The sequence below is a fragment of the Taeniopygia guttata genome, chromosome 4 (genome assembly GCF_048771995.1).
Source record: "Taeniopygia guttata chromosome 4, bTaeGut7.mat, whole genome shotgun sequence".
NCBI classification, from domain to species: domain Eukaryota; kingdom Metazoa; phylum Chordata; class Aves; order Passeriformes; family Estrildidae; genus Taeniopygia; species Taeniopygia guttata.
In genome coordinates, this window is record NC_133028.1 from 24,304,022 (window position 1) to 24,317,856 (window position 13,835).

A 13,835-nucleotide genomic window follows, 5' to 3' on the forward strand; every position below is an offset into this window, starting at 1 on the left:
TAACCATCTAAAATTACCATAAGATGTAAAATATCTCTTCTGACACAACTGTGCAGTTAGTGCTATAGAACTATAGTTAGTGCTATGTATGGAGGTTAACCCTTCTAAATGTTAATGGAATGTGTACATTTGTGTGCTCACAGTAATAATTTGAAATCTGTAAGAACTTAGCAGCTCTTTACTGAATTCCAGCAGTCCTTACCAATTTCAGCTGTGGCTGTGTGGCTGTCTGAACCACAGTTGTCTTCTTGGTGTTCCTGTAATGAGAAAGGAATTTATTTTCCCATATCTGAGCTAACAGGTTTGCCATACAGACCTGACTATTCACAGAAACTTTTCATTTGTAAATGTAGAACACTCTCCTGTGGTATTTTAAATTTTCTATTTCTAAGCTGATTTTTGTGAACTTGTCAAATTGGAACTGCTTTCTGGTCTGCTAGTAAAACCACCTAATTTTTTAGTTCATCCTCTGCTGCTTCTTAGCATAACTCACTTTCTCTAAGGGTCTGTATGGCAGTTCCAATTAAACTGCACTACCCTGAATATTTTTTCCCACTGTTGAAATATGTTTTTGTTTTGGTTTTTTCTTTATTTCCAGCAGAGTATTTACAAAAATATTGAACAAAAAGTAAAAACTTGCTTGATTCAATTTAAAAAGGACAGGCAATAACAACAGCCAAGAAAATCTACTAGATGGTTCTTTTAATAAATACATTAAAGTCTCTTTTATTTTTCTCCATTTTTAGCAACTAACATAACAAAAACTTTCAGACCATCAAACCAGTTTTCACAATCTGCCATAAATTTGCATTTCACAGAAATAATCCTGACAAGCACTAATAGATGAACGTTGTTGGTGCAATAATAAAACAATATAAGGCATATTTACACCATCTTTACATACAGAACACTGTACACACAAAAAAATCACAGATCCAGAACAAAGTAAATTCAATCCCTTAGACACTGTATGTTTATAGGCTTGGTATCAAACAAGTAATTCTCCAAGCAACAGACAACCTCTTGATCTTGTGTGATTTATTTGTAATATTGTGCTCATGCAAAATAGGTATTTGATTTATTGCATTAACATTGAGAGAATGTTGGGAATTAGTTCCAAAACCAGTTCAATTGAATTTTAAACCCTGTTTGTCTTCATCCTTAGCAAGTCTGAGTCATTTTTAATGGTGACATAAAATGAGGTGTTAACTGATGATTGAGATTTTTATTGGTTACGTTCCAAAATAATAATGAAGCTCAACTCACTGTGGTTCAAAAACCATCTTTCTTGACCATGCAATTTTTTTTCTTTGCTATTATGAAGTATTTTAGATGAGACACCTTTTGCATTTTTAAAGTGTCTATCTTTTTATATATATATTTTGAAAGAAAAACGTACTATCCAACATTGACTGTTCACAGAAAGGTATAAGCAGCAGGAATAGCTCTGGTGGCAGAGTTGGCCAGGAGGAGGACATCAATAGGAGGCAATGTAACAAACATCAAACGCCTCAGCGATACGTCAGGAAAGAGTTGATTACTATAACCCATATTTCTGTAAGAGTTCAGACTGCCAGGGACGTTTGCGCTCTGGAAAGTAATCTGGAATGTGGATTTTTTTAAAATCTTGAATACATTTTCTCATTTCTTCCTCAACACTCAGCTTCTCACACACCTTCTTTTTGGAAAGATTTGTTTCTCTGGACTTGCTAATGAGAGTTTGAAAGAGTTCACTGTTCCTGCGTTTATCTGGTGCTGGCATCCACTGCACTGGGGCCTTCTTAGATGGACGATCCAAAGTCAGGGTGTTTGGCTGGTGGGCTGTGGATGGCTGAGTGCTGCTGGCATTTTCTTGAGGGGTGCTCGCTTCTGAGTGGCTGTCACAGCTTGAGGTGGACAACTCGTTACAGGAAGTCCCACTTTCACTGCCCTTGTCCAAAACTTTGTCGTGCTTCCTTTCTTCATGGTCTTGTTTGGGGGAAACAGTTCGCTGGGGAGGCCCTAATATAAAGCAGGAGAAAAAAAGCGTTAAGCAAGCACTGCTTTACACATAAAACTGATCAGATACATATAGAAAAACACAATTTAGAGTCTCAGCTGGCAAAAGTTGGTCTCATTTCCTTGTAGGCAACAAAACCATACCCAACTAGTACACAAATTGAAGGTCACGTCCTCAAAATTTTGACTCCTAAAAATGCTTACAGCAAGAATAACTTTACTGCCTGCCTCAGAATCAAGGTAACGAAGGATGCAAGGTGCTCACAAATTTGCTGCGCTGGAAATCCTTGCACGCAAGTTTAAATGAACTAGTTTCCTATTACACTGCAAGAAGTTTGTGATAAATTAGATTTGGTTGTATAAGGGAAATACTACTGTACAATTTGCAAGCTCTTAACTTGAATAAAAATATTCCAAGGACTTCAATTTTAATTTTTTTTTTTTTTTGAAGCTCTCAATTCACCTTCTCTCAACAGTCTACTGATACTGTGCTTTGCAAATGTCAAGTCTGCAGAAGTTCTAGACAGAAAAAGGAGTATTAAACCTAAGATAACAGAGAGATCAATCACTGCTGACAGAGTCTTTAGGGTTTTGGGTTTTTTATCCTATAATGATTTCACTACACTTCTTACTGTCAGTTGTTACCTAGACTTGGTACAAGCTCAGAATTCATCTGTACACCTCCTGCTGCACAGGCTGGCAAGGAAAAGGAGGTTATGAAGTTATGGGTAAAGAGGCACTCTGCCATGGCAGGGGGAGTGGCCCACCAGCCTCTTGGCAGGCACTGCTCAGCAATTCACATGCCTGAAAATCAGATCTAGGCTCTTATTCCCTCCATATATAATTTTTGCTTTGAAGTCTTATGCAGAATATGAATGTGAAAATTAAGTGGCAGCCACTAAATCTGTACAAGCATTTCCAGTTTTGAAGACTTATTTCAAAATTCCAGCTGTGAAGTGAAATGATGGTATGCTGACATCATATAAACATCACAATCTTAATTTAGGACACTATCTAAAGATGACAGAAATAGCTATGGAGTTTAAGGAGCGTTGGATTGAACCAAAGAGAAAAATTTCAAAGATGTTTAAGGATCTTAATGAAAACATAGAGTGGGTATTTAGTGGCAGTTGTGTGTTTGCTACAAATCCTAAAAGTGTCCAAACAGGTCGGGTATCTAAATATCTTATGAAAACTAGATTATCCCTACAGTTTATCCAGACACCACCAGCATCAGTTAACTGCCATTGTCAGTACCAAAACTCAAAGTATGACAATTCCACCTTGGGTCACTGGGGCAGAGTTGCAAGATTTTTGATTCACTTAGCATTTTGTTGTTCAGAATAACAAATTCGAAATACAATTACAATTACAAAAAGTGCAGAAGCAATATGAACACCCCAGTGGTCTTTTTGACAATGCAGTTTTGTGACTCAAAAGAACCTAAGAAGATTGCAGTATTCTATGTGAGATGGGGAAAAACAAAACCAAGCAATACACAAAGGAAAAGAAAGATTAGTCTAACAATAGTAGCATTCAACAACCTGCTTTTCTTTTCATCCCAGGATGCTGTGTCCCGTTTCTGTAATCCATCTACAGAAACCCATGAACAATCAAGAGCCAAAGAGAGACAACAATACTACAGGGCTTGTACTTACATTATGCAGAGTGAAAAACAGAAGCAATTTTCTACTTCATTATATTCAACCCAAATATTTAACACATGGCTGCAGCGATTTCCCTCCTCTTTCTCTTTCAGAAGTTTGATCACCTTCTTAAATAGCTTTACATGCCTTCCTTCTATTGTTGTATCTAGCATTTCATTTCATACCTCAAACGATTATATGAATATGCTAAATTGAGAGTCAGCTGGCATTATGGAACTACTCTGGCTTTGCAGCATGCAATTATAAAACAGAGTCATTAATCAGACAGTGATTTCGGTATTGTTACTCTGATTTTCAGTAACATGATTAACATCAATATCTAATCTAGTTTACAATCTTGGCTTCTTCAAATATAACAACACACTCTGAGACTAAGAAATTAAAGCTTTTTGTTTGCAGTACTCAGTAGTCTTCAAATTTCTTTCCTGCCCATTTCTTTTGCTGCAACTTCATCTATCAAGATGTTATTTCTTGTTGGTTGCTCACTACTTAGTTCTTTGGTACTCCTTGCTTCTCATGAACTCAAACTTGCAACATACCAAAGATCTATTTCAGAAAAGCACATTGAAATATATCTTCAAGAATATTAAAAGATTCATTTCCTGCTATAAGATTATTCAGGAGCATGACAATAGGCAGATTTTTAAATGCTTTCTTGGATCACAGCCCTGAGGTTCAGTATCTTACAGCACTGAGCTCCATATGCTCCACTGAATCGCCAAAATTCACAATGACTTGAATCAAAACACAAGTTTCTCCCACACCTCTCCTTTTAAAAATTAACAAATCCTCCCTCACAAAGAATTCTTTATATGCCTATGCACTGCTTCCTCGGTAGTGTGTTATTAACAGAAGCAACAGCTCTGCTAGAGGGGAGGTTTTCCTCACAGTCTTTTCTGCCAGCTAAAACCCAATAGAATTTTAAAATATATACAGAAGGATCTACAAAAGATTTGTTGAATTTTCAACATCAGGGACTATTGGATAAATTTAGCTACCTTTCTAATTCAAAAAACATATTGTCATTGCCCTTTCTGCTGCCACACTTTTCACTGTACCTCCTCATCTATTCCAGGATAACACCAAAGACATTCAATTAGTTCAGTCTACCTGAAACTACTTATTTTCCAGGAGGGCAGAATAGTTCTTAAAAACTCAGAGAAGGTATATTTGCTCCACGGTGCACACAGGATCATTTAGGCTGGAAAAACCCTTTAAGATCATCAAGTCTAACTCCTAACCTGACACTGCCAAGTCCACATGTAAGACTAAAAAAAAATCACTGACTTGCAACTTGTCTCTCCTGCTCCTGCTTATTCTAGGACCTCCACCAGCTGCTGGTTCCCCAACATGGAGAGGCTGAAGTGAGTTGAGTCACTACATCTCAGTCCTCTCAAACTCATTCTCCTCTGCAAAGTTCTCCAAACAGCTCCCAGGTGGTACTTCTCCTCCAGGCAGTTCCAGTCAACATTTTTCCTTTAATGCTCTTGTATGGCTGCATGTCTCATAGAAAGTTAGAAAGTGAGCTAGCCCTTTACCTGGGCTTACTCATCACCTCTACTATGGTGATGTCATGGTTTAACCCCAGCCAACAACCAAGCACCACACAGCCACTTGGTCACTCCCCCACGAGCAGGATCCAGGAAAGAATCAGAAAGGTAAAAGCCAGTAAACTCGTGGGTTGAGATACAGACAGTTCAACAGGGAAAGGAAAAGCTGTGCACATGAGTGAAGCAAAACAAGGCAATAATTCCCTGCTTCCCATTGGCAAGTAGATGTTCAGCCACCTCCAGGAAAGAAGGGCTCCATCACATGTAATGGTGACTTGGGGAGACAAATGCCATCATTTCCAATGCCCACCCGCTTCCTCTTTCTTCCCCCCACTTTATACAGTGAGCATGATCTCACAGGGTCTGGGTTATGCCTTTGGTCAGTTTGGGTCACCTGTCCTGGCTGTGTCTCCTCCCAGCCTCCCACACGCCCCCAGGCCCCTCACCAGTGTGGCAGTGTGAAAACCAGGAAAGGCCTTGGCTCTGTGTAAGCCCTGCTCAGCAGTAACAAAACCATTTCCATGTCATCAAACCTGTGCTCAGCACAAATGCAGAACACAGTTCAAGCCACTGAGAGGAAAATTAACTGCTCCAGCCTAAACCAGAACAGGTAGCTACTAGACTCCAAAGTCTAATGAACTTGAAAGACTATCTCAAAGACATTTTCTATATAGAAACTTATAATAAACTTAATTCTCTGAAATGAAAAACCTGCTTCTATCAGTTATGACAACTGAAACAGAAACCAGAAGAAATTCTCTCAGACTTCCTGGTCAAAAAGTAAGTGAGCAACAGAGCTCCAGTCAGAGAAGGAACAGGCCAAAAATCACAGCAAATCATCCAGTGGCCAAAAATTCTTGGTTGAAAATTGTAACCATGTATTTACATAAATTGCTGCAGATATTCATAAAGTGCAGTCTGAATAACTCCTCAAAGATTTTTTTTTTTAGCTCTATCTCCTCCATCAGAAAAAAATACCACACTGGAAACAATAAAAGTATAAAATAATGATATTCTGCTTATCTATATTTCAGGTTTTGTATATACTTATTTTCTTAAATATTTGTATAACAGTCTTAAAAGAAATCATATTCAAGCACTGTTACCACAGAAGGACTTTGCCAAGAGATAAGCACAGGATGGAGTGCCAGGATGGCACTGACTCCAGGCCTGGTGGAGGAAGATCTGGTTAGCACATCCTGGGCAACACATCCAGGCAAGAATTCCTGCTGGGGCAAACTGCGTAAAGAAGCAACTTCTCATAGGCATATCACATTTGCATATCAAAGAACACCCCAAGTTATGGGACAGGTCGTACCTCTGACCATCAATAAGCACCAAACCTCCCTGCCAAATATTACTCTGTGGAGCTTGGACAGTAACATAAGCCACCCTGGTGGGAACTTGAGATAAGATAAAGGCGGTCCAGGTGTTACCTCAGACTGAGGGGCAGGAAAACAAGGCTTGGGGAGAAGGATGCATCACTAACAATGGAAAAAGAGAATGTAGAATTTGCAGGCCATAGGGCAAGCCAACTCAGCAATTATGTTGAAGTCATCTCCAACAGGGTAAAAGTTCTGGCAGGGAGGAGATTGTTACTGCCAACTCATGGCTCACCAATCCAAAAGAAGAGAAAGACTGAGTATGGGACAAATTAGCATTAGAAGTGAGGAAATAATTTAACCAATAAAATAAGAGAGCTGTGCAGACAGTAAAAAGTTTTTAAGCATTTTGTGACCCTCACCACCAAGAAGTCCAGGGTGAAGAAGGGCCAACAGGATGATGCTCGATTTATGGGTGGCAACTACCTTCTGCTTGATCTCTCTCTCTATCCCCCTCACCCCCTTTTCTATTTATTTCTATCTCCCTACCTTGCATTTAAATAAAATCTATATTATTGACTTTGGTACATGGACTCATGTGCATGTTAATTCGGGCAGAGGCATCTCTCATCAGATCTTAACATGCTTGTAGCTCCAAAAGTCAGCTACATCCTGGGCTGCATTCAAAGCAGCATGGGCAGCAGGGCCAGGGAGGGAATTATGTCCCTCTGCTCTGGCGAGACCCCACCTGGAGTGCTATGCCCAGCTCTGGGGCCCCCAGCACAGGAAGAGCATAGACCTAGTGGAGCAAGCTCAGAGGAGGTCTCAAGGATGATCAGAGGGATGAAGCACCTCTGCTAGGAAGTCAGGCTGGGAGAGATAGGGTTGTTCAGCCAAGAGAATTGAAGGTTCTGGGGAGATCTTTTGCAGCCTTCCAGTCCTAAAGGGTCTACAAGATAGATGAGGAGACACTTTTTAGTAGGGCCTGTTGCAATTTGACAAGGAATAATGATTTTAAACTAAAGAGGGTAAATTTAGACTAGATATAACAAAGGAAGTTTTTGCAGTGAGGGTGATGAGGCGCTGGACTAGGCTGCCCAGAGAGATGATGGATGCCTCATCCCTGGAAACATTTAAGGTCAGGCTGGATGGGACTCTGAGCAATTCAATGTAGCTGAAGATGTCCAATCTTCATTGCAGGTGGGGTTGGACTAGATGGCCTTTAAAGGTCCCTTTCAACCCAAATAATTCTTTAGGATTCTACTTTCTTCAGTCAAATACCTGGTTTCCTGTATGCACAGTGTCAGATGCATGAATTAATTTCCTCACTCAGTTACTTTATTCCTACAGTGTCTGAAAGATTTTTTTTTGTTGTTTATAATTCAGTATATTTTTACTGCAAAATGTAATAAGTTGTGAAAATATGCATAGACTGCTGAAGTCAGCTATTTTAGTAACTACTGTGTTGAAATGAATAATGGAAAATCATAGTCTGGAGTACAATGGTTATGACTGGATGCAAGATATGTAGATGAGTTGAAGCTGATGTAAAAGTGGTCATTTGGGAAAAAAACATAACCAACACTTTATATGTATTCAATATGCACCACCTCAATCAAGAAGGATGAAATCTGCTGGAAACATGCAATCCTTTACTGCTGTTTCAGAAAATATGCAAAAAAGAAGTGAGCTGATTTAAGTTTTATGAATTCCCTTGCTAGCATCATAAAATAAAGCCTCTTTGTTGATTTAAGTAAAAACCTAAACCAATTTTAAAAACTCAAACTAACTAACCCAAAATCTTGAATCTTTCTGTGATATCATTTTAGTAAAAAAAATTTCTCGAGGGTATTCTATCTTCATACTTTCCTGTTTCTTCAAATGTACTTAAAAATACAAACTCAGCCCTACTTGATACAGTCTATTGAATTAATGAAATAATCCAGTTAATTAAATCAGTTCATTTGAAATTATATAGCCATAAACAAAACTAACTCCTGTATAAGCAATAAATCTTTTGTAAATACTTTCTTGAAAAATTCAACAAACATCTTTAAGAACATTTTTTCTTTCAAGAATGTCTTCAAAAAATCTCAGCAAAATTGTTATCAAAATTATGATGTAAGATACTGAAACAGGAAATAAACTTCATTTTTCTAGTAGATTTTAAGAAAATGAAAATAGGAGGGCGACAGGGTTTTTAAGTGACATTGTATGTGATGGTTCAGGTACATAATAGCAATGAGAACAGAAGTTATTTTTAGTTTTACCGGCAGAAGAAATTATATCTAATTCAACAACATTATTTGCAGTTTGATTCATAATTTTTGCATTACGTGACTTGTACATGAATTTGCTTAAAATACAATATTTTCTACATTGTTTCACATAGTGAAAAGTCCTTATTTTTAGAGGCTACACAGAACCTTTAGTCTTTCTTCCCCACCTCCTCTCTCAAAATTATGTTTTACACAGAGGGAATGTAAGATGAAACCTATTGTGTTTTATGATTTAATCTTTAGAATCTAAATAAAATTAACTATAATTAATATACAATTACAGAAAAGAATCCTTGTCTAATCTCACACTGATGACTTACTCATCTAATATATCTGGGGTTTTTATTACCTTTCACCAAGACTGGAAGTATTACACTACACTGAAAGCTTTGAGAGAAGTCACCTGTGAAATCTGATGACAGATTATGGCTACTGTGGGAACACTTTCATTACCATAAGTTTGAGTACTTAATATCACACTTCAATGGTAAATTATTACCTTTTATGTCTAATTTCACTTTATTTATAAAAAAGATTACTTTTAAAAGCTCTGAAAGGATAGCTCTAAACCCCTGACATTTTCAGTGGCATATTAATAGTATTTCCAGTTTTAGAAGAAAATCGTGTTCTTAAGAGCTCAGCTCAACACATGAATTCACTTCAAGACCTGCACAGGACTCAGCTGGATTCTTACCGCTAGACCTGTAGGTTCAAACTGCGCCTTTATAGCCAGCAAATTTACAAGGCGCTTCCTGACTACTGCACTCTGTCCTAGCTATCAAAAATCAAAGCTAAATCCACTCCTTGGACCTAGCAGTAAGAGTTGATGTAGGTTTAACTCCATACAGTTTGTCAAGAAAACCTCACTAAGTTTACATTTAACTTAATTCTGGGGGATGATTGTTGAGGGGAGAAGGAAGGCCATGTCCCATTGAATGTCTATTTTAAGGCTAATATGCAGGCCTAATATGAATTAAGGGATGTGCAGTCCCTGGCTGTCCCTCTGACCATGGATGAACTTCATCCATTATGAACATATTAAACAAACAATACTAATAACTGACTATATAGTGTGAAAAATATCTAAGTGCTCTTGACAAGCTCTGCTCTAGTCAGCTTGCACTTATGGGAAAAAATTGAAGAGCTCAGCACAGAAATATTCATGGAATAAAATTCTGTGTAGGAGTCCTTATGCTGTGTGGCATCAAATTGCTTCAAGTAAAAAAGCATTCAGTTTCCAAATTAGGTTTCATCTGGTACAAAATTCCAAACCACTTCTTGAAGTACAGGCTTGATCCAAAGAATGCTTAGTATATAATAGTGAAGCATTTTTGAGAAAGGAGGATTGAAATTCAGCCTTTCCTATTTTCTTCCTCTTTTGAGATGAGTGACGCATTGCTACAGATCACCAAATGCTCACACTTTCATGTTTTTTGACCCAACTGCGTCATGGCAATAGTCAATGCAAAGTAGAATAGCTTCAAAAAGCCTGAAAATCATGTCCCTTTCACTTTCAATTACTTCAGAGTAAAATATTCATTTGGAAGAAGTAAGTCAACTTCCCTCAGGTGTAAGGGAGATTAGTATCTATAAGGCTTTGACTTATTACTCTGCTAAGTTCTTGGGTAAAAGGCCAGCACCGTTGACGTATCAACTTCGGTACTTTGAGCAGAACCTGAAATTTATGTGATTTAGAAAAGACAAGCATGTTTGCCTGCAAACAAGACTGCCACAGAGAGGCTTGTGAATCTCAACAGGGCTTCTCTGTAGTGAAGAATAGTGCTTAGGTTACTCATACTTTATCAAAACAGTTTTGTAAACATGCCCTATGTTCTGGCAAAACTTCAAATCCCTATCTACAGGACATGTAAATTGGTTTGGTTCACTGATAAGATGATTCTGAGCTGGGAGTCCAAAACTGCAAGCATTTTTAAGAAAGTTTTAGACATAACTGTTGATCCCATTTAAATCAAAGACAACACACTCTGTGACCTTAAGTTAAAATTATTAAAAAAAAAAAAAGGCTGTTCATTCTAGTGTGAATGAAAAAAAGACCTTATTAGAAAAACGACTTAAAAGAGAAAATAAGGTGAAAAAGTACTGTCTCTTCTTAAAGAAAAAAAAATAATTATTTGTATAACTTTTCTGTACCTTACTTAGACAGCATATTTTTATTGGCCTCCCTAGACAATTCATCTTTAGATGAAATGAGGCAAAATTACTGCAGATAGAACTTTAGTTAAAATTTTTGAGCAAAAACATATGAATATTATATTCTAAAGAAAACTTCACCACAGACTTAATTATCAATTTTGATAGAATATAGAACCCATAATAATAAACTAAAGAAATTATGAGCAAATTAAAAAGAAATCATAATGATTATAAGAGATGAAGGCAAAATATACTCCTTTGTTACTTGGAACTACTTTACTACATTCAGAATTTAATAGGACATGCAAATTATCCCATAATATTTCCTGTCATCTACAAGCCCGTGATGCATCTGACATGCTTTGACTTCAACACAAAATTCGGTGTGAACTGCACACTGAAGTCTTCCTGGTAATATTTTGTTTAAGATTGTTAGGAGTGTTTATTTTCTATTTCATGGATATTTCAATAGAAAGAATATGTCTGTGATTGCACTCTTGATGAAGCCTCTTATTTAAATCTCCTTACCTGCCATGGAAAGATAAAAAGACACTGTGTAGTGACAGCATCTGTACTGGGCATAGCTCCCACAGGGGAAATTACCCTTTAATAGTATTAAGCTTGATGGTGTGTGAATGGTTATGTGGTACTTGAAGTGAATGAACCAATTCATCTTTCAGATTAGGGCCACATGCCTGTAAGTGATAAGTGCTTTGTCTCAAAAGAAAAAAGAAACACAACAAACAACATAAAAATATTTTACTGTCACATTTACTACCACCTGATGTTAAACTAACTTCTAGAAAGGGTACAGTAGAATGAGTGAAATAAATCAATGAGGAAAATTTCTTTGCTTCTTTCCAGTCAAGCTGTATTTTAAATATTATCATTATTCATGAAATAGAAAGACTAATTAATATATAGAGAGGGAAATATTTTTGTTATACGGAATGACAGACTAATGAATAATAAATCCTCTGTGCCCAGCTTGAATTCATTAGATATTTCACCTGAATCTTGTTTTGAACAAATAAGCAACCCACATTCTTCCATTTGTTACTTTTCCAGCTTGGTTTTGTGCTAGGCCAAACAGTACTTAAATAGGAGAGAGACAGGAAAATTCTGACATAGGCAATTTGTTGCATTCCAGTAAAACAAATCAAGAGACCACAGTTTTTTATTAAATACATTAATCTGAAAATTCTTAAATCATTCTGCAAAGTTTCTTTTCTAGGCAGATAAGCTAAAGATGACAGGAAAGACCACTGGTTTTCATATCCAACTGCAAACAGAGTCCAACATTGAAGACGGTATTTTTATTTGGGACGTTACAGATGGCATTAACGCATTGCTGGACATACAAGAAGAAAATGAAGTTTGGAATAGGAAAGTTTGGAATAGATAAGGCAAGCTGAATCTATAGCAAAAGATCCAAAGTCAGGAAACCACCAATACTGCCAATTTCCACCCATCAAGTATTATGCGTGACAGATGTAGCCATTTCTGGATTATATCACTAGGTCAATATTTTTCAGCCAAAGATATCAAACCTCCTGTTTACCCTTGAAGAAAGAACTGTTTAGCAAACAGATTGCACAATCTTCTGCAAAATCCTAGAAGCAAAATTAAAAAGTCTATCCCAGATAAACGAATATTCTAAAGTCACCTGCCAATTTCCTAGCAGGCAACACAGACTTCCAGAGTCAACCAGATGGTTCACATTTTCCATGTCACGTTCTGGGTAAATCATCACATTCTTCAGTGGTGGTCATGTGCTATATCACTCTCCATTAACAGCAGAGTAATAGCAATAAAATACAAATATTATACTAGCAGCAGTATGACTGAGTGATTTGGCTATTTTAGAATGAAAGTAATTTGATGTAAAAGTATTTGGCATGTAGAATGGTTGATTTTTTTTTTTCTCTCTCCACCTATAAAAATATTTTTCCCTTGCCCAAAATCTGAAACTAGAGGTACTTAAAATAATTTTGATGCTTGAAGGAGAATCTCAGAAATTAATGCATTGGTATAGATGACAAATGAGTACAGCTTTTATAAAAAAGTATGCTTCTTTCATAGCTTTACTTGTTACAGTGAATAGTCCCAATTGCTTTATTTCAGTAACATCTTGGCAACATCTGGCAGATGTGCTTGTCATTCATTTACAAATGAGTTGGTTAATGTTCAGCTCTGTTCTTGTACTTTTTTGACTCATTATTTTTGACTGGTTTTCAGTTAAGAACTAAAGTATTTTGTTCTGACCATGAGCAATGCTTATTAGTTACCTTTTATATGCAGTACTTTCCCGAAAAGAAATAGCTATCTGATATTAAATGCCACCAAACTATAAATTTGGCCTTTGAAAGCCAGTGAGACTTGTCTAGTGATATTCTCAATACACCACAAAAAGGAGTTAGGGGAATGATCAATGATTAGCAGGATATTTGATCATGTTGCTCTTTCCTTAGCTAGTGCTGGGAGAAAGTTTAATTTGTTAATGCTGATAAATAATAAAAAAAAAAAAAAGATTAAAAGCTGACAGCATACTTGCAAAAGCTCTAAAATGGCAGAAGTGACAAAAAGACAATCACTCCACATTACAGAAACACATCCCAAATGCATCTCCCTCCCATGACTCACAGAACAAACTATAAATGACTGCTTAACCTGTGGGTTTAGGTTCTCAGTTCTATTTCCTATTCTATTTGGTATCCTCAGATAACATTCAGAGAAAGTAGCTGTTGACCTGGGGAGGGATACTGATTTCTATATCCCTGTTTATCCCTGATATAGGCCCCCATTCCCTGGGGGTCCTTCTGAGGTTGCCCACTATTATCATTCCCCTTTCTCACCTTCCCCTTT

General features: G+C 37.1%; 1 protein-coding gene across 2 annotated transcripts in view; it reads right to left on the reverse strand.

Moving 5' to 3' along the window:
- Positions 1 to 685: 685 nt before the first annotated feature.
- The window catches only part of KCTD8 (potassium channel tetramerization domain containing 8), a 93,160-nt gene continuing 80,010 nt past the window's right edge, over positions 686 to 13,835 (reverse strand). The window contains exon 2 of one of the 2 annotated variants that reach the window (XM_002194519.7): positions 686 to 2,001. In XM_002194519.7, the coding sequence (XP_002194555.4) occupies positions 1,541 to 2,001 (461 nt within the window). In that variant the 3' untranslated portion in view covers positions 686 to 1,540. The remainder of the gene's footprint in view (positions 2,002 to 13,835) is intronic. The other variant, XM_072928127.1, reaches the window with a different exon arrangement.